At 39.3% G+C, this 23,202-nt stretch overlaps 1 protein-coding gene across 1 annotated transcript in view; it reads right to left on the reverse strand.

Moving 5' to 3' along the window:
- PHF20L1 (PHD finger protein 20 like 1) overlaps nucleotides 1-23,202 on the reverse strand; it is a 78,458-nt gene that overhangs the window by 36,333 nt on the left and 18,923 nt on the right. The window contains exons 3-6 of the mRNA XM_063451044.1: nucleotides 21,586-21,763; nucleotides 16,647-16,731; nucleotides 5,460-5,548; nucleotides 4,447-4,657 (exon numbers count right to left, since the gene is read on the reverse strand). Coding sequence (XP_063307114.1) covers nucleotides 4,447-4,657; nucleotides 5,460-5,548; nucleotides 16,647-16,731; nucleotides 21,586-21,763 — 563 coding nt within the window. The remainder of the gene's footprint in view (nucleotides 1-4,446; nucleotides 4,658-5,459; nucleotides 5,549-16,646; nucleotides 16,732-21,585; nucleotides 21,764-23,202) is intronic.

Raw genomic sequence — 23,202 nt, forward strand, 5'->3', positions numbered from 1 at the left:
GACACATTTTAGCCTGTATTATAGCAGTCAGCAGATGCAACTTAGTTACGATAACTAATGGTTAGGGAGGGCTACACCCGTATTATCTGTATCAGATCCATAAGCTATCGCTAATAAAAGAAACCGTGTTCATTGTGGTGTGCAACAATGTGAAAATTGATTTTACAAAACGAAGCGTGAAAGGTCAGTAGGAGAGACATACAGCCTCACAATGCAGTGACCATTGGAACATCAGCAATGGGATGGAGTTATACAAGGATAGTGAAATAGCAGGATGTGGGGAGATGTCGGATGGAATATGGCTAGTGGGTCGAGGTATTTGAGATTGTGATGTCCAAATCATGCTCTGAGGATCTCAACAGGTTAATGCTTTGAATGTCAGAACATTTTGCCCTTTCTTCTTCCTTTGAACAGATATATTATCTGCTAATAAAAGGTAAGAGGGCTGCTTAAGACTATGGAAGTCGAGGGAGCATAACTGTTGGTGATAAAGAAATAATGACAACGACTGTGAAATTAGGGGCTATGATAAATACTGCTACTTATGTTTGGTGTAAAGAAAACCGTTAAACACACAATATGATGATTTCACAAATCCTCCGATCACATGAAATACCAAAGTAATACAAATCAAGAATAAATTACAATTGTTTTTCACAAATAAACTAGTTAAAACACAGGGTCAGCACTATTTATTAAAGCGAGAATTCAACGTGAATTTCAAATTTAGCGAATGTTTCCAATTCGGATGTTTTGAGATGAAATTTGAAATAATTTTGAATGCACTAATTAATACTTCTCACATTATGAAATAACCCTGTAAGTCACAATTAAAGGACCACTATAGTGCCAGGAAAACACTCTCGTTTTCCTGGCACTATAGTGCCCTGAGGGTGCCCCCACCCTCAGGGTCCGCCTCCCGCCAGGCTCTGGAGAGAGGAAGGGGTTAACATCTTACCTTTCTCCAGCGCCGGGCGAGGAGCTTTCCTCCTGTTCTCCTCCTTCCTAGCGACGTCATCGGCTGAATGCGCATGCGCGGCAGGAGCCGTGCGCGCATTCAGCCAGTTCATAGGAAAGCATTTACAATTTACAATTTACAATGCTTTCCTATGAACGCTGGCGTCTTCTTACTGTGATTTTCACAGTGAGAAGCACGCAACTGCCTCTAGCGGCTGTCAGTGAGACAGCTACTAGAGGCTCTAGAGGCTGGATTAACCCTCAGTGTAAACATAGCAGTTTCCCCGCTAATTGTAATTAAAATACCTAATTATGTAAAAATATTACATAAATATATATATGTAGAATTAATATATATATATATTTTTTATTATTATTATTTATATATAGGTATATATATATATATATATATATAGTGATATATACGTATATATTTATGTATATAGATATATATACAGGGAGTGCAGAATTATTAGGCAAATGAGTATTTTGACCACATCATCCTCTTTATGCATGTTGTCTTACTCCAAGCTGTATAGGCTCGAAAGCCTACTACCAATTAAGCATATTAGGTGATGTGCATCTCTGTAATGAGAAGGGGTGTGGTCTAATGACATCAACACCCTATATCAGGTGTGCATAATTATTAGGCAACTTCCTTTCCTTTGGCAAAATGGGTCAAAAGAAGGACTTGACAGGCTCAGAAAAAAAGGCTCAGAGATATCTTGCAGAGGGATGCAGCACTCTTAAAATTGCAAAGCTTCTGAAGCGTGATCATCGAACAATCAAGCGTTTCATTCAAAATAGTCAACAGGGTCGCAAGAAGCGTGTGGAAAAACCAAGGCGAAAAATAACTGCCCATGAACTGAGAAAAGTCAAGCGTGCAGCTGCCAAGATGCCACTTGCCACCAGTTTGGCCATATTTCAGAGCTGCAACATCACTGGAGTGCCCAAAAGCACAAGGTGTGCAATACTCAGAGACATGGCCAAGGTAAGAAAGGCTGAAAGACGACCACCACTGAACAAGACACACAAGCTGAAACGTCAAGACTGGGCCAAGAAATATCTCAAGACTGATTTTTCTAAGGTTTTATGGACTGATGAAATGAGAGTGAGTCTTGATGGGCCAGATGGATGGATTGGTAAAGGGCAGAGAGCTCCAGTCCGACTCAGACGCCAGCAAGGTGGAGATGGAGTACTGGTTTGGGCTGGTATCATCAAAGATGAGCTTGTGGGGCCTTTTCGGGTTGAGGATGGAGTCAAGCTCAACTCCCAGTCCTACTGCCAGTTTCTGGAAGACACCTTCTTCAAGCAGTGGTACAGGAAGAAGTCTGCATCCTTCAAGAAAAACATGATTTTCATGCAGGACAATGCTCCATCACACGTGTCCAAGTACTCCACAGCGTGGCTGGCAAGAAAGGGTATAAAAGAAGAAAATCTAATGACATGGCCTCCTTGTTCACCTGATCTGAACCCCATTGAGAACCTGTGGTCCATCATCAAATGTGAGATTTACAAGGAGGGAAAACAGTACACCTCTCTGAACAGTGTCTGGGAGGCTGTGGTTGCTTCTGCACGCAATGTTGATGGGGAACAGATCAAAACACTGACAGAATCCATGGATGGCAGGCTTTTGAGTGTCCTTGCAAAGAAAGGTGGCATATTGGTCACTGATTTGTTTTTGTTTTGTTTTTGAATGTCAGAAATGTATATTTGTGAATGTTGAGATGTTATATTGGTTTCACTGGTAAAAATAAATAATTGAAATGGGTATATATTTGTTTTTTGTTAAGTTGCCTAATAATTATGCACAGTAATAGTCACCTGCACACACAGATATCCCCCTAAAATAGCTAAAACTAAAAACAAACTAAAAACTACTTCCAAAAATATTCAGCTTTGATATTAATGAGTTTTTTGGGTTCATTGAGAACATGGTTGTTGTTCAATCATAAAATTAATCCTCAAAAATACAACTTGCCTAATAATTCTGCACTCCCTATATATTTCGTTCTACGTGTATTTTGATATAAATATATATATTAATATCACAATACAGTTACAACGAAATAACATCTATATATTTTTTAATTATTTATTTTTAATAATTTTTGTAATTTTATTTTTTAACGTATTTAAATTTTTTTATATTATATATAAATATATATAACAATAATGATATATATATATTTAATCAGTATCAGTCTACGTGTAATTTGATATTAATATATATATATACATATATACACACATATATATATATATACACATATACACACATATTTATATATATATATATATATATACACATATACACACATATTTATATATATATATATATATATATATATATATATATATATATATATATATATATATATATATATATATATATATATATATACACACACATATTTATATATATATATATATATATATATACACACACATATTTATATATATATATATATATATATATATATACACACACATATTTATATATATATATATATATATATACACACATATTTATATATATATATATATATACACACACATATTTATATATATATATATATATATATATATATATACACACACATATTTATATATATACATACATATATACACACATATTTATATATATATATATACATACATATATACACACATATTTATATATATATATATATATATATATATATATATATAAAAAATACTAAATAAAGGGAGCACTCTAGGTCTTCTCTTCAGTGAAAAAAAGGTATTTACTGTATCAAAATAGAATACATTACATGTGCAAACAAATCGACGTTTCGACCCTGCTGGGGTCTTTATCAAGATCATGATAAAGACCCCAGCAGGGTCGAAACGTCGATTTGTTTGCACATGTAATGTATTCTATTTTGATACAGTAAATACCTTTTTTTCACTGAAGAGAAGACCTAGAGTGCTCCCTTTATTTAGTATTTTATATTTGGACGCGGGATTGCACCTAGGCATTTTTTTGACCTATAGTAAAATAGAGGAGGAGTGCCGTGCTTTCTTATTGTTGTATATATATATATATATATATATATATATATATTTATTTTTATTTTTTTATAGTAAAATACACCTAGACAGTGTATGTATGTGTGTGTGTGTATATATAATCTAAGTATATAATATTTTTATTTTTATTTATTTTTTTACACTGATTTTAATTTTATTTGAATTCAGCCAGCAGGGGGACTAACTGTCATTACAGGCAGTAAGGACCTCACTCTCACATGGCCGGGGGGGGGGGCCGGAGGAGGCAGGATCCGCCACGGGGGACTCCCTGGGATCCCAGGTGAGTCTCCCCAACCAGGATCGCCGGCGACCGGGTAAGTAAGAAAAACCGGAGGGCGTACTATTACGCCCTGTGGCGTTTAGAGACGCTTAGAATAGGGCGTAATAGTACGCCCTCCAGTTTTAAGGGGTTAAAGAGTGCTGAAGAGTTCTTACCAAGGGTTCGGCTAGAAGTTGGCTTTTCCTCCTCTTTTTGGATAAAATCTATGGGTTTGCAGGTGAATGGCTCTTCTTTCTTGGCAAGTCCTTTACTCAGTTTCCGCTCTTCTTTGTCTTTATTGCTGTTTGCGCTTGTCCTGGGTTTGTTCCCGGATTTACTTTTCACAGCACCAGCGGCAGCGGCAGCTTTAACGAGTGCGATCCAATCCTTAAACAAAGAATCCACATCATTAGACCTGGTCATAAAAAGCACAAAGGGTGAATCTCACTGAATCCTCTTATTTTCCTGTACATCTTTTAAAAAACATCTGTCAAAAATAACCTACTAAGCCCTCAATGAATACTTTTCTAGCTACCTACTTCGTTACTCCTACTTATACCTTTTGTGTCACTATACCCCACTCCCTTTAGCATGTAAGCTCATTGAGCAGGACCCTTAACCCCTCTGTTCCTGTATGTTCAACTTGTCTGGTTACAAATATGTGTCTGGTAGTCCACCCATTGTACAGCGCTACGAAATTTGCTGGTGCGATATAAATAATAAAATAATAATAATAATCTCTCCTTGGCTCTCAAGTATGTCTTTATTTCAAAGCTCCAAATAAGAGGAGTGATTATAATCACATATTTAAATATATTTTTTTCACATTAATTACAAACGTAGTTTAATGTAACTAGCATTACCTGTGCACTGTACCAGGGCAAAATCCTGTACACCATGTACTAAAAATTACGTACATTTATAGTTGCATGTGTATAAATCTGCAAAGGACACTATAGCGTTAGGAACACAGGTTTTTATCCCTAACGATATAGTGCCCTTGAACCTATTCAGATTAGTGTGCACCGGTGTCTACTGAATAACCCTGCATAGTGTTCCTGTAAAATACTGTATGAGCCTTGTTTGACAAGGAAGAATACTATGAAAGTTGCAGTAAAATGTAACACTAGAGAATGACACACTAACAATATAGATCTTTGCAAGTGGTTTCATCCTCACTCACTCTTACCTGGCCTTTTGCATCTTCCGGCATGTATTTAATGTGCATTTTCTTCAGGCATCGGATAACTCCATCATAAAACTGCACCGTGTAGGTTCCTAGAGACAGATTAGTGAACACATTAGTACAATAATTAAGAGATTCCTAATACAAAGCATAAGCATTTCATTTGTGTGGATCTCTGTTTCTTAATAACAGTTCAGCCTGAATAGATCTCCCTATCTGTATCGGACACATGTGCATACATGTGCCAGCCCTATTTCTGGTCTTCAAGAACTGCTTAGCTTTGGAACGCAAATCAGCTTTAACAAAAAATACACATGATAAAAATAAACACGCAAGGATTATTCTACTACTTTTGACTTACATTTGACATACATTTTGCTTTGCATTCATTTTAAATATCCGTCAATTCTCACATTAGTGAATAACCAGGGAGTTGAAGTGTCCCTGAGAGCTTATAGCTAGGTGCCTTAACGTTTGTAGTGAGACCAAACACAATAAAACTCCTTTTGGATCATAGCCCATGCTTTGATTTTTTAAAAAGCGGTGAATAAAACAACGTCCATTGCTAAAAGGTATCTGGAGAAATGCAGGTTGAAGTTTGAAACACAATGTCTATCTGTGCTTATTTGCATCTCAAGCTGGGAACTCTGGGATTTTTGTGGAAAAATTATTTCTCGAGTTTCTGTGCCGAGGGGGACTTCTTAAACAACTCGAGATATGTGGGTGATGCACAACTGTAACATAGATAGACAAGTCTATCTTCCATAATGTAAGCAAGTCTTATGGCTTGACTGGTGTGCAGATTTTTGTTTAACAATGTATTGACTATCCACAGACTTCAGGTGGAAGGGGTTTTCAATCACAATTTTTCCCCACTATAAGCTATTTGGATTTTGCTTCCCAAGCACTACCAAGCCTTAATAAGCAAACCAGTAACCAACCTCATGCTGATGAGTTGCATTAACAACGAAACAGGTGTCCATGAGTGGTTCACTGGCTTTGCATCTTTTCCTAAATTGTGTTCCAAGCAGTTGTATACTGCAAACACATATTAAAAGGAATCTATGTTTAAAATGGAATGAGGCAAAAATGTGATTCTTAACCGAATACCACACACAGCTAGACCAACTCCACTGTGACTAACTTAACTGTTAAATTTTCCTGTTATTCCTTATCGGAAAATGTGCTTTTTACCTCTATGCCATGTAATTGCCTCTCTTAACATGTTATATATAATCTTGTTACCACTGAAATGGCAGCACATGCTTGTTTGAAAACCTATGCACAACAAAATAAAGAATAAAAAAAAAAAAAAAACGTATTAAACTTATTTGCATATGCCCACCCAGAATCCTTTGCGGTTGTAACATCACTGCAGATTTGGGATTTCTGTGGGAAAAGCAAGTGTTATGGCTTGACTAGTGTGTAGATTTGTGTTTCACATTGTATTAACTTTCCATAATGTAACAAAGAAATAAGGATGTCGGTAATTACCTGTGCGGCCACAAGATGGAGCAGCACAGCAAGTGAAAAGAGCTGTAGGGTATTCACTGATGGAAGGATTTTGTCTAGATAAAACCATAAAACCAAATACGGCCGCAATTCAGTGGGCCCATGCAAATCTGCAGTAATTGCCCGGATGCATTTGGTGTCCACATGCAAAGTATAGGATTCAGAAGTTTAATGTAGGCAGTAAGTTGGCACCCTAATTAAATTATTCAAGGGGGGAACCTAGCGTCCCCCACCCAGCCACAATTCATGATCGACAAGTAGGTACTTTAAATAATAAAGGTATGGAGGAAAGGTGGACATGATGGGCATGGACACCACTCCCGTCCCTCCTGGGTGGCTTGGGGTCTCCAATCACCTAGCCACCCTCCATTAAAAATAAACAAACATTCTCACCCTAATAACAGGGGGCATTAAAACTAATCAGGAAAAACACAAAGTGCTCTGTGAATATATAGGCGCTTAGGTACAGTTATAAAAATATAACAAGTTCACACGCTACTACACTCAGGTGGATATCTGCCTATTACACCCCACACGTGAGAGCAAACAATCAGGAAGGTGTACAATACACCAACCAGAGAAGTGGAGCGTGTAAGGTGTACCACAGAATACACCTACCCTTTGTTGGGACACAGTGATTAAGCTGTAAAATGGGGGGGTGGGGAGGGAAAGGAGTGAATAATAGTGTAGTAACGTCAAGGGTATAAGTGGACTGTAGGTATCCAATGGTCCAACTCACATGGGAATGAGCCTTCTAGGACGGGCTCAGATCGGATAGGCAGAAGTGTACAAGGTGACACAATACCCTTCTCTGGTTGGTGTATTGTACACCTTCCGGTTTTTGATTGTTGGCATTAAAACTAATACCTGTAAAATATATATTTTTTCTTACAAATAGAAGTATTCTTATTTGTAACTTGAATTTTTTTCAGCACAGACTGACTTTGCCACGCTATGTAAGCTATTGCAACCAATAGAATATGGCTGACCATTTGCACTGTAACATAGAACAGTAGCATTAAAATCAGTGGCAGCCTGTGGTCCGGCTGTATTATAACTCGTAATCATCTTTCCAGTAATATGCTGCGTGAGTTGCAGACTGGTATTCGATTACACAAAACGTGTGCCTGGAAAAATACTAATTTGCTTCGGTTACTTTTTTTGTGGGACCTATTGCCTTCACAGGTGTTATCCTAAAGTTACACTCACTTTGTTTCCACTCTCTTCCTAAATACTTGACCCTTCTTGGGAACAATTCCCCAGAGCAAATGGTGGGAAGAAGGTATGATTTGCTAAGGGTGACTGTGAGAGGGCTGATGAGAGCAGGAAAATTGCCTGGAGGAGAGTATTTCTGCTCCTCTTGATCTGACAGCTGACAGACATTACCATTATAAGTATATATGGTTTAAAATAAAATTCAAAGGATCAATATATATATATATTTTATTCTCTAAAATTCTCCTAAAAAATAAATAATAAAATAAGTTGTGTGTACCATTAGGGATCGACCGATATTGATTTTTACGAGCCGATACAGATACCGATAATCTGTGAACTTTCAGGCCGATAACTTATTAATATTCTGTACGTTTACCATTTTAAAAAAATAAACTATTTCTACACAAATCTATTGTTAACTGAACATGTTTATTTTATTTATTTTGCAAAAAAATGCACAAAATATACATGTCAGTCAGAATTGTTTATGTTTTCAAGAACATATGTGTGTAGTGGATGCAGTGTATGTTTGTGTAGTGGATGCAGAGTGTGTGTTTGTGTAGTGTGTGTATAGTGAATGCAGTGTGTGTGTGTGTGTAGTGTGTATATAATGAATGCAAAGTGTGTGTTTGTGTAGTGTGTGTATAGTGAATGCAGTGTGTGTGTAGTGTGTATATAATGAATGCAGAGTGTGTGTGTGTAGTGTGTATATAATGAATGCAGAGTGTGTGTGTGTAGTGTGTATATAATGAATGCAGAGTGTGTGTGTATATAATGAATGCAAAGTGTGTGTTTGTGTATATAATGAATGCAAAGTGTGTGTTTGTGTATATAATGAATGCAAAGTGTGTGTTTGTGTATATAATGAATGCAAAGTGTGTGTTTGTGTAGTGTGTGTATAGTGAATGCAGAGTGTGTGTGGTGTGTATATAATGAATGCAGAGTGTGTGTGTGTAGTGTGTATATAATGAATGCAGAGTGTGTGTGTGTATATAATGAATGCAGAGTGTGTGTGTGTGTAGTGTGTATATAATGAATGCAGAGTGTGTGTGTGTGTAGTGTGTATATAATGAATGCAGAGTGTGTGTGTGTAGTGTGTATATAATGAATGCAGTGTGTATATAATGAATGCAGAGTGTGTGTGTGCAGTGTGTATATAATGAATGCAGAGTGTGTGTGTGTAGTGTGTATCTAATGAATGCAGAGTGTGTGTGTGTGTGTATATATAATGAATGCAGAGTGTGTGTGTGTGTGTGTAGTGTGTATAGTGAATTCACTCCAATGTCTTTTATAGAAAAATAAAACAACTTTTAATACATATTGTAAAAAAACAAATCAACGTTTCAGCTCACATAAGGAGCTTTCATCAGGATTGTATTTTTGCATTTAGCGTTTTATATATTGGGGATACAAACTATAAAAAACAGTTTCCATTGGAGTGCTCCTTTAAGCGATTTTAAAATATTTAAGGAAACGTGCTTGGACCTCTCCAGCAGTGACCCCACATGTCAAAAGACATAATGTTAACATCTTATCTTTTTGTTTTTTAAAGCAGGTCTTTAATATAATATTGTACTTCACAATTTTATCTAACTTTGCATTTAAACTGCTCCTTAAAACTGATTTTGCTAGCAATTCTACAACCGATCAATGGGTGCCTGTAAACAATTTCCGTAGATCTCAAATTCCTCACGAAGAACAAGATCATATTCTGCAGACTCTGCAAGCACAAATAATTAACTCCCCACTTAAGCAAACTCCAGATTGTGAAAGCTAGCCTCTCATGGTAAGTAAAACTTGGGGTTGCATAAATAATTCTTCCAATACTGCACATTGAAGGAAAAGACCAGACAGACCACATCACAGGATAGAAAAATACCCACAAAAACCAAGAAATGTAAAACTTACAGAGGACCCTCATACCTCAAAATACGTGAATAACACCATCACCATAGGAATGCATTTACCTTTCACGGCAACGGCACTTCATTAGACCCAGGAGCACCTAATTTGCGTCAACAAGCACAAACAGATGTAACAAAGGCTGAACTTGATGGAGACAAATCAGCCTGTGCAACATGTAACTATTTAAAAATAAAAATCAGAACATTTGCAAATTTTCTTCATACTTGCTCACATCAAAACTGATCTTGGTAAATTATAATGCGCCTTTTTTTAATGTTTTTAATGCCATCAAAGCCTCGCGTAACTAAATAATCATATGTGCTGATTACATGTACACTTTTGCAGTGGGGGCGGAGCTAGCCTTGAAATCGAGTGTTAGTCTCAGGCGTGAGCTACGACAGAGGGCAAAATCCACATCCATCGGGCAAATCAAATGAAAATGGGACACCCCAAACGAGCTACATCAGTCCAACATTCATCGGGTAAAACCCCTGCAACCAAATCAGGAGCCCTTACCAAATTTGTCAGTGATAACACGGAATCACACTCCTGTGCTCTAAGCCCCAATATGGCTCCAGACTTGCCATGTGCAAATGCCCCACCATCCAGCCCTGGAGACTCTGACCACTCTGCCTCCCTACCAGATACTTACCTCAGGGAAATCCTAAAAAAAAGTCTACCTTCAAAGCAGGATCTGGCAACTATGCTGAGCATACTAGGGGCCTCCTTCCAGTTCAAGCTTGACACAATTGGAGCAGATATACGCAACATCGGAGATAGAGTGAGCCCCTGGAAGACGATAGGGACATTATCAACACTCAGGTATAACACCTGCAAACCCTTCTTGATACTCACTCTGACTACTTTTCTGCGCTGCAAAGATCCCTCAACGACCTCGATAATCAAGGGAAGAGGCACAATCTGTGGATTAAATGCCTCCCAGAAAACGCACAAGAGGATCTCTTTGTCACCTTGCCTGATCTCTTCAGCCTAATATTGGAAAGACCCTCATAGTCGTCCATCTTGCTTGACAGAGAACAAACGGCCCTGCGACCACGAGGCGCACAGACTGACAGACCAAGAGACATAGTATGCAGGCTGCATTATTTTGCCTGTAAGGAGGACATCCTCTGCGCACTGAGACAAGCAACACAGCCCCTGCTTTACCGTGGCAATAAGATTGCGATCTACCCCGACCTCTCTTGGATGACTCTGCAGGCCCGCAGAGTCCTAAAACCCATCACAGATCACCTCAGAGCAAGGAAACTACGATATCACTGGGGCTTCCCTTTCGCCCATTCGTGACTTATAAAGGCTCCACACACACTATACACAGTGTGAAGGACGTGCCCTCATTCCTCCAGGCCGGATGTCAGGATTTCCGACTGGTATGGCCTGGTCCAACCTTCCCAAGCACCACAACTTCCACAAAGACCGCAGTGGCAGCAGGCTTCCAAGAAAAAGAAGAACCAACCCTAACGACAGGCCACCAGACTCCGACGAGAAGCACGGCTACGCTTAGAAAAAAGAGAGCAGTCTTTGGCAGCCTCTGTGGCGGATGAAATGGGGTTCCTGATGAGCGGACACTGTTTTTTTATCGTTGTATCCTTCAAGAACCCCTTTCTTTTTACACCTTTTCTTACTTGCATTTATTTTTAACTTTTTAATGTTTATCCACTATACGATTACATCGCCTAAATTACATTCCCCATGTTGACTTTCTAGCTGGATGCACTGTATTGGGGGAGCGAAGAAGCTGGGAAATCCCCCTCCCCCTCAGACGACGCCGGATATACCACGATGTCTCGATATGTGTAAGGTGTTCTGACTTATGATGTATATGCCAATATATTTCTTCCTAAACCTGTTATCCGAGATGGGTCCAGTCCCCCTATTGTCCTACATATACTGTTTGTCCCCAAGTCTTTCCAATTGAAGCTCAACCTCCTGTTAAATGACCCTGCTATAGAATCACAAACTCGACAATCCATACTAGACTACTTCAACGAAAACACTGAACCTTCCACATCCCCCACCATTACATGGGAAGCGCATAAATGTGTCCTCAGAGGCAAATTTATAGCCTTAGCACCCACTCACAAAAAACTAAGGGAAGCCCGAGTGCGCTCTCTTACCGCTGACATTCGTCAGATGGAACAGTCTCACAAACAAAACAGATCATTAGACACATACAAATGCCTGGTAGACAAGAGGTCAGAACTTCAACAATTGCTGAAGTGTAAGCTGCTGCTTACGAAATACTCTTACTACTCACAAGGAAACAAAAGTGGTCGGTTATTGGCCAATGCCTTGAAACAGGCCCGACAAACTACTTTTATAGAACAAATTAGAAAGCCCTCAGGAGAACTTACTCATAAGCTCCCCGAAATTACAAACTCCTTTCATGACTTCTACTCTAAGCTCTACAATCTTAGGGACACACCACCAACCAAGGAGGACATTCAAAATGTATTATCCAACAGAATAACACACACTATACCGCCCAACTTGCTACGAACCCTTGACTTGCCAATCACGGAAGACTAATTCAAATTGACAGCAAGCCAACTCCCACTGTGTAAAAGCCCAGGGCCAGATGACTATAAAGATAGGTACTATAGACTATTTGCACACAAGCTCTTTAAACCCTTTGTGCAAGCCTGCAATTCCCTCCTAAGCTCCGCCATCCTACCTGCCTCCTCCCTAGAAGAACATATAGCACTGATACCCAAACCAGGAAAAGACTGTTGTAGCTTTTTCCCCATATCCTTTATCAATGTTGACCTGAAAATTGTCACTAAAATACTTTCAGATCATCTTCACCCCATAATGCAATCACTAATCCATCCTGATCAGTCGGGGTTTGTTCCAGGCAGAGGCCAAACATCACAAAACAATTGAGCCTAATTCACTTATTGCACAACTCCCCCTGTACGAGGCTCCTTCTCTCGATCGCCGTCGATAATGCATTTGACAGAGTGGAATGGTCTCTGATATTCTCAACACTGCAAGCACTAGGGTTTGGCACTAACTGGCTCAAGTCATCTATTCTGATCCTACATCAAATTCAGAATCAACGGCCAAACGTCTGAACCGGTCCACATCCGAAATGGCATGAGACAGGGGTGGCCTTTTGTCACCCCCTTTTATTTATCCTCACACTAGAACCTTTCTGGCAAGAAATTAGAGATAACCCTGATATTCACGGCTTCCGCTGTCACAACAACCACTACAAAACTTCAGCGTTTGCCAACCTTCTTTTTAGCAGCACAGATCCCTTGAAATCAATGACACCCCTCCTGGACGAAATTAAACTTTATAACAGAGTATCCAACTTCCAGGTCAACCCATCCAAAAGTGAAACCCTACCATTACGCATTGATGACAACCCTAGGGCAACCCTACAATCCAGACACCCCTTTAAATGGTCTGACACAAGTATCCAATATTTAGGTGGCCACCTTCCTTCCAAACTTTATGAACTCAATTACAACCTACTCCTTCAAACAATCTCTGCAAACCTTAAATCCTGGGATAAACCGCACATTAGTTGGACATGCAGAATTATCATCCTAAAGATGAACACTCTTGCCGTGTGCCAGACTCCTATATATCATACAAGTACTTTTAATAAAGATACCCAAATCTTTCTTTGCTAATGTCCAACAATTGTTCACCAAATTTGCGTGGTCCAATAAACACCCGAGGATAGCATTCCATGTATTGAAGCGCCACAAACTGCAAGGTGGACTTGGACTGCAACATATTGAACTATACTACAGAGCGATCATGCTTACCAGAATATATGAATGGTTCCACCCCTTTAACGACAAACTATGGGTGACCATAGAAAATAAAATGTTCACTGTGCCTCTTTATACAGTCGCATGGCACAACAAAGGGAAGAATCTCCTGTCTACCAATTCCCTCCACCACCCAACGATAGCTCCTACACTACAGACTTGGACACACACTATTACTTTTCAACCATCTATTCACAGCGGCCTCTCTCTTAATCCCTACCAAGTGGAAAAATACCGCAGACCCATCTATTAGGGAATGGATACAGAAGAGTTGAAAATCTGAGAGTGATGGAAGAACTGCACTAATCATTGACCCACAAATACACCTTATACTGCAAAGTCTGGGATCCCTGGTTGAGTTTCATGCAAAAAGATACACAATTCACTCGCCCATGGCATTGAGCTACTTATCTCCCGCCTAGATTATCCCTAACCTCATAGGTTGCCCGAACCTTTGCCAACAACCCTGACGAGGGAATCATTACACCACCTGTATTGGTTATGGGCAATGATAAATGTTCTATTATTGTGTTCCCATTCATGTGCAATAACTTATGATACCTATAGGGGGTGTAGTGAGCACTGTGACGTAGCGTGAATAAAGATGGCTGCCGCATAGTCAATGAGACATGTGCTTTAGGGAGGAAGTGACCTATAGGTGGCCTAGTGAGCACTGTGACGTCGAGTGAATAAAGATGGCTGCCACATAGTCAATGAGACATGTGCTTTAGGAAGGTATTGAGAATTCTTAAGTCACTTCCTTTCACAAATGACCACATGTAGTATCCGCCTCCTAGAGATGACCATTAGGTATTGGTTATGTTACCTCTGTGGGCGGATACTAGATGGGAGGTTATTCAAGGGGTTACCAGAAACCTGAGAGCAGTTTCATGACTGGGTCGGAAGAAGCCAGGTGTCTTTAGAGGTGCCCATGTAAATCCATTTAACATGTGGCAAGGAACTCACCTCATTGTTCTGTGTGTTATGCTGATTCAATTATCCTGTGTAAGCTGCTGAATCTCCATGAATAGAGCTAAGTAGATTTCTTACCTGAATGTATTGTTTATAGCAGTGTGTGTTTTTTTTAAAGTATTTGGTTTTTTTTTTGTGTGCTTGATAATTGTATTCCCAGTAAAGTTTTGTTTATACTTTCATCAAAACTTTGCCTCTTGTCTGTTCATTCAAGATATTCACTAATATTTATGTGATTGACCAGTATACCTTTTATTATTTTATTTGTGGTATTATTTCATATTTATGAAATTCAGAACTTCATAAATATAAAGAAATTACTTAATTTACCATTACACCACCCTACCAAGCTGGACTAATATAGCAAAGCTCTCACTACCCAATGCTACGCAGCCAGTGGGCAGCACCGCCTGTTTCGCGCTGTTGTCCAATGACACCCCACTCCCTACCCACCCCCATGGCAGTGGGGGATACTCTCCCCTTTATTTCTATAATTGTCTCCTCTATATGGGCTAAGAGCAAGATGGGTCTACTTTAACTTTCAAACACTTGATAGACCCGTTGTTCATGTTCAACATCATGTACTCGTTGCCACATTCATGCTTGGAACTTAGACATGTTAATGTTTATCCTAACAGCACCTACTACCTACTGATCTGGAAATCTCATTATGCTTTAATGCTTGATGATGTACTTCTACATTTCCCTTAATAAACTTTAAAAAAATAAATGGGAGACCTGCCTCTCAGTTACCAAAAAAATAAAAAAAACCTACAAACTTTCTGCTAACATAATGCAAGAGGTAGGCCCAACACACACACATATAAAATGATTGTACCAATCAAGTGCCTTTCATCCTAGTCTAATTCGGTATCCCTTTTATGCAGTTCAGTGGAACAGCTGAGTTAGCCAATAGTAGCCATAACACTGCATTCACAGCTCCCTCCCAGTGAAAGAGGCGTTTCACAGCCATGGCCAGACATGAATGGCCACAAGAAGGAATATGCATAGCACCACAGCCCTCAGCACTGCACCAATATCTAAACAGATTTTGGAAAAAAAAGAGAAAGAAGAACAACAACCCAAATAGTGGAACAGCACATACTCTAGAACATTCGCCATGGTCTAATGCCATTCTATACTAAGTGACAAGCAGAACATGTTTGTCAGAGTTTTAGTCACATACCGTCAAAATAAAAACAAAATAAAACAGCCTCTCTACATAGAATTTCCGCACCAAACATTTCAAAGGAAAATTATGCCATATGGCCCAAGAACACAATAGTAACAGTGGCCTGGAAATGTAAAATGTACTTGTCCAAGGGGCTAAAGTGATAGCCCAATCTACTTGTCCTGACACAAAATTTAGAGTTAGAAGGTTTTGGGACACTGCCTAGACACACAATCCCTCAGCCCGAACAGGAGGACAGATTGCAGATATCATGGATAGAGGAGAACAAAATGGAGTTGCCCATGTACTGCCATTCGGCCCAAGGAAGAAATGTTAATACACAAAAATGCAAGTGGGAAGGGTGGGGTGTGATAATTGAATTTCAAAGGGCACATGCAAAAGAAAACTCGAAGAAGGGAAAAAAAAAAAATTGTGGTACGGTCATGTTTTAACACTTTTTTTGCACGGTGCACATATGCTTTTGGGAAATACATAATTAGACTTGTTTATCTCAAGACTTGGCTCACACACAATGCTGTGTTAGGACATCATTAGCCTCTTCACTGCAGTGCTTTTTAGTATATACTGTACAAAGCAGGTAACACGTACCTTCCGTATTAATGGTCTCGATCTTGGCTGGGTAATAGCGACAATCCGTCCAGCGAGCCAGCACTTCATCTCCTTCTTTAAAATCCTGTTTGAAAAGTTATAATGTTAATCCTTATTTTTAATCAAGTTTTAATACAGTAGTTTTGTTATTCTGTAAAGAGAGATCTACATTTTAAACTTCCTTTAATACAGAGTGTTTAATTTAGTATTTTCTTTTATCTCCTGTTTGGTTAATAGCCTGCTAGAGCTTACAGGAGCCTCATGTGTGATTAGAAATCAATTATCAAAGCATGAGAAAATAACTTAAACCTAAAGTAAATACACTGTAAGTAAACTTTTTTTTCATGTTGGCTGTGTGAGTGACAGCCAGGGGAGGTGTGGCTAGTTCTGCATAATCAAACACGTGATTTAACTCCTAAATGGCAGAGAATTGAGACTGCAGAGGAACAATCTAAAACACAGAAACTCCTACGTGTTGGTGCGCAGAGTATACCTTTAACCACATGAAAAGAGGTTACATATCCTATTACAAGCAGTTACATTACAAACAGTCACTACTCCATGACAGCTAGTGCCTTTAACACAGATTCCAATATTAAGAAGGCATAATTACCTTTCCTCAATCGATTCATCTTTTCTTCCTTTCTCTTCTATTTTTCTGAAAATACATAAGGCAAAGAAGAGACTTCTTTGCCTCATGTATTTTTCTTCCGCATGACAAAATTTGACAAGGGAGCTTCAGGCCAGCTACACTTCTTTTATCAAATAAAATCTTCAAGAATACTTATCTCTGCTCCAAACTCGTAAGGCTCTTCTGTCTTCAACCGTTTATCGAGCTTTTTCAGTACAATCTCCCCAAGTTTCAATGCCAGGCGACAACCACAGAAAGCATATTACGAAAGAACACTACAATTCTATAGATTTTATAGTGATCGTTGTGATAGTTACTAAAGTTCAGTTGATGAGCACACACTCAGCTGAGATCAGTGGGGAGGATATACTGTGTTTGACGCCAGGGGGCTGTATGAATGAGAAACATACCTCCGCATTTCATCTTAATAACTAATCTATGCTCAACAAGCATGCGCTCCAATAACATAACATGGGATATATTACCTAAAATGAGAATGGTCAGAAACACAAGGTGAAATTTAAATTTAAGGTCAAAGTAACAGAACTGGGAGCATAGCTGATTGGAAATTTTGTTTCTTCAGTTTCGCTATTTTGGCTTTTAATTTGACATTCACTTTGAATTCCCACTTTAGTGAATAACTCTGCAAGTATTGTATCCACCAGTGGATTGTGGGTAAAGCAAAACACCTGGGAACCTAACCTATGCCATTCTGTATATTACTTTGCAAGTGGCTTGGAGCATTTTGCATTAACATGCATGTCTGAATGGGGCGTTGTGACAAACGCTCCTTACCCTGGATGTTTACCACGAACTCCTGGAGGAGTGTGGGAGCTGGCCCCTGACCCACCGACTATGGGCCATGTACAATGTGACAAACTCACTATTTATTCTGGTCGCAAGACATATTCCTCCTAGTTCCTGGTATAAAGTTTCCTCAACACAAATAAAATTCCCCAGTTTGGCAGTTACAATCTACCGAACCCGACCATCCCATAGCTCATTAACTACAAACTAATCACAAACTTAAGTGCTCTCTCTGTGTGGCCGCCGTTCGTATAACCGAACAACACGTGCTGGAGAGAACGGCAGCCATCTTGTCGCACAAACGCAGGCAGCGGGACTTGGTGGTTGAGTGTCTGTAACTCTACATCGGGCACTCGACCTCACGAACACCGGCAAATTCACATGAACGCCTGCTTCTTTCCACGACAAGCCAGGAGAGCACTGTTCAGTAGGATTATTCGCACGAACAAGGCGAACAATCGCTACCTATGAGCCAGGGGAACCTTTAATCTTTTTTGTTCGTTTTGGAATGTTCGAAATTGAACAACCGCTACCACGGATTCTATGGAACTAATTTGGGCAGACCGCCCCGGTGGCGATTAGGCTGTGTTCGTGGGATTTGAGCGCTATTTGGATATGTTGGGCGCTCAGATCCAGGCTATCTAGGGATATAATGCTTGTTGTAGTTCAGATATATGTTATGTGCATTTTTAATGGTTTTTGTTAATATTTTGTAACTCTAGTGCCTAGGAGAAAATTAGATTAAGCAAAAGCTGGCTCTCTTATCTCCCAGGCACAGAGGAGCCTGGGCAGGCTTACTGTACAAATGAATGGAGACCCCATGCTGGGAGTCTGTGTATATAAGCAGTTTATTGTACCCTTCATTAAGTCTTGGCTAATGTTTTGGTAGCTCGAGTTATAATCACTGCATCACTTCGGAACCTGGGAAACTTCAACGGATATACTCAGTCAGAGTATAGGGGATCTGTTACAGGCCTTTGTCTAACTTGAAAATGCTGGTGAGAGTTTAAAGTTAAATGGTTATTCCCAGCACCATGACAACTAGGCTAGTCGCACCTCCGTCACAAACGACTTAGGCAGCCTGGAACTCTATCAATTGTGTGCAAAAATCTGTTGTTAGTGCACACAACTTGTTGGCAACAGATGTAATGAGCTTCTCTCCTGTAGCCGAAGTCTGTGTCTCTCCTCCCACACATTGGTGTTGTGTCTCATGCCTTCCTCCCTCTACCCCTCCATTCTGAGCTGGTGAAATGGTCCGGTCTAACACTTCTCTACAAGAGGCATTTGATTGGACCTGCCGAGGCCCTTGGATGGAGGCGTGAAGAACAATGCTGGTAGCTTCTCCCAGTACTGGATTTCAGATAAGTGTTTAAAGAAGGGTACATAGCTAGTAATGCCCAATAGGGAATGATACATTTAAAATCAAGTTTAAAAAAAAAAAAAAAAAAACTACCGGTACTTTGTCTTATGCATTTTTCTACATTTGAGAATTGTGACTTGCCTAAAGTTCCATCCTCGGTCAAGATTTCCAAGTGTAGAAAAATATATAAGACAAAGACGTCCACATTATATTATGTTTTTAAAGAGAAATAGATCAGAAACAAAGAAAAGATTCTTAAAGAGGAAACAATATGAGAATGCCAAGACTGAGGTGACAGAGCTAAATAAATAAAATCACCTAGACCAGGGGTAGGCAACCTTCGGCTCTACAGATGTTGTGGACTACATCTCCCTTGATGCTTTGCCAGCAATATGGCTGTAAAAGCATTATGGGAGATGTAGTCCAAAACATCTGTAGAGCCGAAGGTTGCCTACCCCTGACCTAGACTGAAGTAGCTTGAAGAGTTCATGTCATGCATCATATTTTGTCATCAAGACAGAAAAAAAGAAAAATCTAGTTGCGCATAAAAAGGCAAAATATTTAATATACAGGACAAAACAAATGTGTTTACACACGATACTGAGCTTTAGAGTCTGGCTTTAGAGAGAAGTGCTCTCTCCCCCAGTAAAAGGACAGAAGTGAGTCGTCAAAAGGTATGCGGCTGCATTGAGAAATGGTCACCCATGGTTAGTGACACACTGGGATGGGCAGCTGCAGTCAGTATTGTGCCAACCCCTTTATTTGCTGCCTAAACCTTGACAGTCATGTAAAAACAACGGATATTGGAATTAAAAGTATAAATAGATATAAAAATAACTGTGAACGCAGAGTTATGTTGTGGTTTGAGTTTAAGAAGTCATGATGAAACTCTATGAGGGAGGTTTTTTTCTAGGTTCTAGATTAAATTACTGGATGGCCATAGTGATCCTTCATCTTGAATTTGTCAATCCTCAATCTAATGAAACCTTTAGAATTCTCCAAAACTGTATAGACACAGCTTGATTACAATTTGGAGTTTAGCAGATAACTCGGAAGAGTCCGTAAGGAATCTCATGGCACAATAACGAAGCAAGAATCCCATTCCCCAAATGAAAAATAAAAGCCCAATGCCTTTGAACCCAGTACCTTAAAGGGACACATCTCATTGAAGTGGTCCGTGTGCACTGTCCCTGTTCCCTTAACCCAGCAATGCAAAAATTTGGAGTGTTAAGATGGCCTCTCGTGGCAGTCTATTAGATACTAGAGGTGCTTCCTGGAGTCTAACTCCATTAAATAATGCTTTGCAAGAAGATGTCCAGTGTCTTGAAAACCTCTATAGTAAAGTATTAAGGCAATGCTTTCTTGTAGGGAAGGTGTAATGCTTGTCCATATTTAATGGCCCTAGACTGAAACACAATCCGTGTGTACATCCAGCCACAAAAAGTCCTCGACAGTCTCCCAGCATACCCCCCTGTCTACAGCGGGGCTGTGCCTGTTGCCAAACTCTGATCACTATGCATGCTTTACTGTGTAAGCTGGGAAATTTCTATTCTGATGTCAGTACTGCCGTCAGAAGAGTGAATCCCTTTGTGTTCTACTTAGGGTTGCAGGGTTATTGATGGTGTAGGGTTAAGGTTAGGACTGGTATAGTGCAAGTGTAAACTACTAAAGTTTTAAAATCCTAGACATTTTGGGCATTTAGAATCTGGACTGATACGTGAATCAATTCGGAGTTATTTTTCTTTAGTTGGACTTTTTTTTTTTTTTTGCCTTTTTCCAGTTTGATTCATAATTAACGTGGTGTTATCTAAAAAATAAACATTTCTGTCCTTTATAACAACAATATAGAATATATACGGTTGCACTTGAAGATAAATTAAATAAAAGTGGAACAAACTCAACGCACAAATTCTAGGTTTTGTATTGGTTCAGCAGTTGGACAATTGCATCTCTCCCTAAATTGTTGTTTCTGCCATCTGTGGCTTCAGTTCTGATATTTTGTTCTAAAATGTGAAATTTGATTTGAATTCCCAGCAATACACACTTTAATGAATAACCCTGTTATAGTTCCAAAATAAAATAATGTAGGATATGATCAATGAATTTTAGCGCATTCTACCATGTTTTGGTTATACACTTACATAGTTTTCTTCTTCTTCTTCTTCTTTTAACCCTTCTTTTCGTAAGGCAGGTTTCTCGAGAGGACGGATCCGGGTGCTGTCCCAATGTATCCACTCATCATATCGACTACTCCAGCGCTCAAAATGAATTAACACCTTCCCCGCCTCATAGTCTATCTTTTCAATTTTTGATGTGTACCTGCAATCAAAATATTCACAGAATAAACTTACGAGCAAACTAAGACATTAATTCAGGTTACAGCTATGCGTGTGTACCATAAGTTTATCTCCAAAGGACCATAACTACTACAGTCCATCGTCTCTCAATCCCACAAGTGCCTGAGGCAGAGCTCCTTGCTCTCTGTATTTCTAATGTAAAAGTGGAATAATCTGTTTTATAATACTAAGAGTGTCCTTTACATTTAATAAAAAAAAAAATAGAACATTATACACCGTCAGGGTTAGTCAGTAAAGTGAATTCAATGTACATTTCAAAATGTTATCCAAAAAAAATTAGAATAAGAAAATAATTCTAAGTCAGCTTGGCTATTTTGATCTTCTAATTGAAATTCCCTTTGTATTCACTTTAACCCCTTAAGGACCAAACTTCTGGAATAAAAGGGAATCATGACGTGTCAGACACGTCATGTGTCCTTAAGGGGTTAAATTCCTGACAATTTTTGCTTTAGTAATAAAAAAAAATGTAAAAAAAAAACCTGAATGAGAAGCATATTCAAAAGAAATTTTTAAAAAGCACTTAATTCTACAGGGAGTGCAGAATTATTAGGCAAATGAGTATTTTGACCACATCATCCTCTTTATGCATGTTGTCTTACTCCAAGCTGTATAGGCTCGAAAGCCTACTACCAATTAAGCATATTAGGTGATGTGCATCTCTGTAATGAGAAGGGGTGTGGTCTAATGACATCAACACCCTATATCAGGTGTGCATAATTATTAGGCAACTTCCTTTCCTTTGGCAAAATGGGTCAAAAGAAGGACTTGACAGGCTCAGAAAAGTCAAAAATAGTGAGATATCTTGCAGAGGGATGCAGCACTCTTAAAATTGCAAAGCTTCTGAAGCGTGATCATCGAACAATCAAGCGTTTCATTCAAAATAGTCAACAGGGTCGCAAGAAGCGTGTGGAAAAACCAAGGCGCAAAATAACTGCCCATGAACTGAAAAAAGTCAAGCGTGCAGCTGCCAAGATGCCACTTGCCACCAGTTTGGCCATATTTCAGAGCTGCAACATCACTGGAGTGCCCAAAAGCACAAGGTGTGCAATACTCAGAGACATGGCCAAGGTAAGAAAGGCTGAAAGACGACCACCACTGAACACAAGACACACAAGCTGAAACGTCAAGACTGGGCCAAGAAATATCTCAAGACTGATTTTTCTAAGGTTTTATGGACTGATGAAATGAGAGTCTTGATGGGCCAGATGGATGGGCCCGTGGCTGGATTGGTAAAGGACAGAGAGCTCCAGTCCGACTCAGACGCCAGCAAGGTGGAGGTGGAGTACTGGTTTGGGCTGGTATCATCAATGATGAGCTTGTGGGGCCTATTCGGGTTGAGGATGGAGTCAAGCTCAACTCCCAGTCCTACTGCCAGTTTCTGGAAGACACCTTCTTCAAGCA

Source organism: Pelobates fuscus, chromosome 4 (assembly GCF_036172605.1).
Source record: "Pelobates fuscus isolate aPelFus1 chromosome 4, aPelFus1.pri, whole genome shotgun sequence".
Classification (NCBI taxonomy): domain Eukaryota; kingdom Metazoa; phylum Chordata; class Amphibia; order Anura; family Pelobatidae; genus Pelobates; species Pelobates fuscus.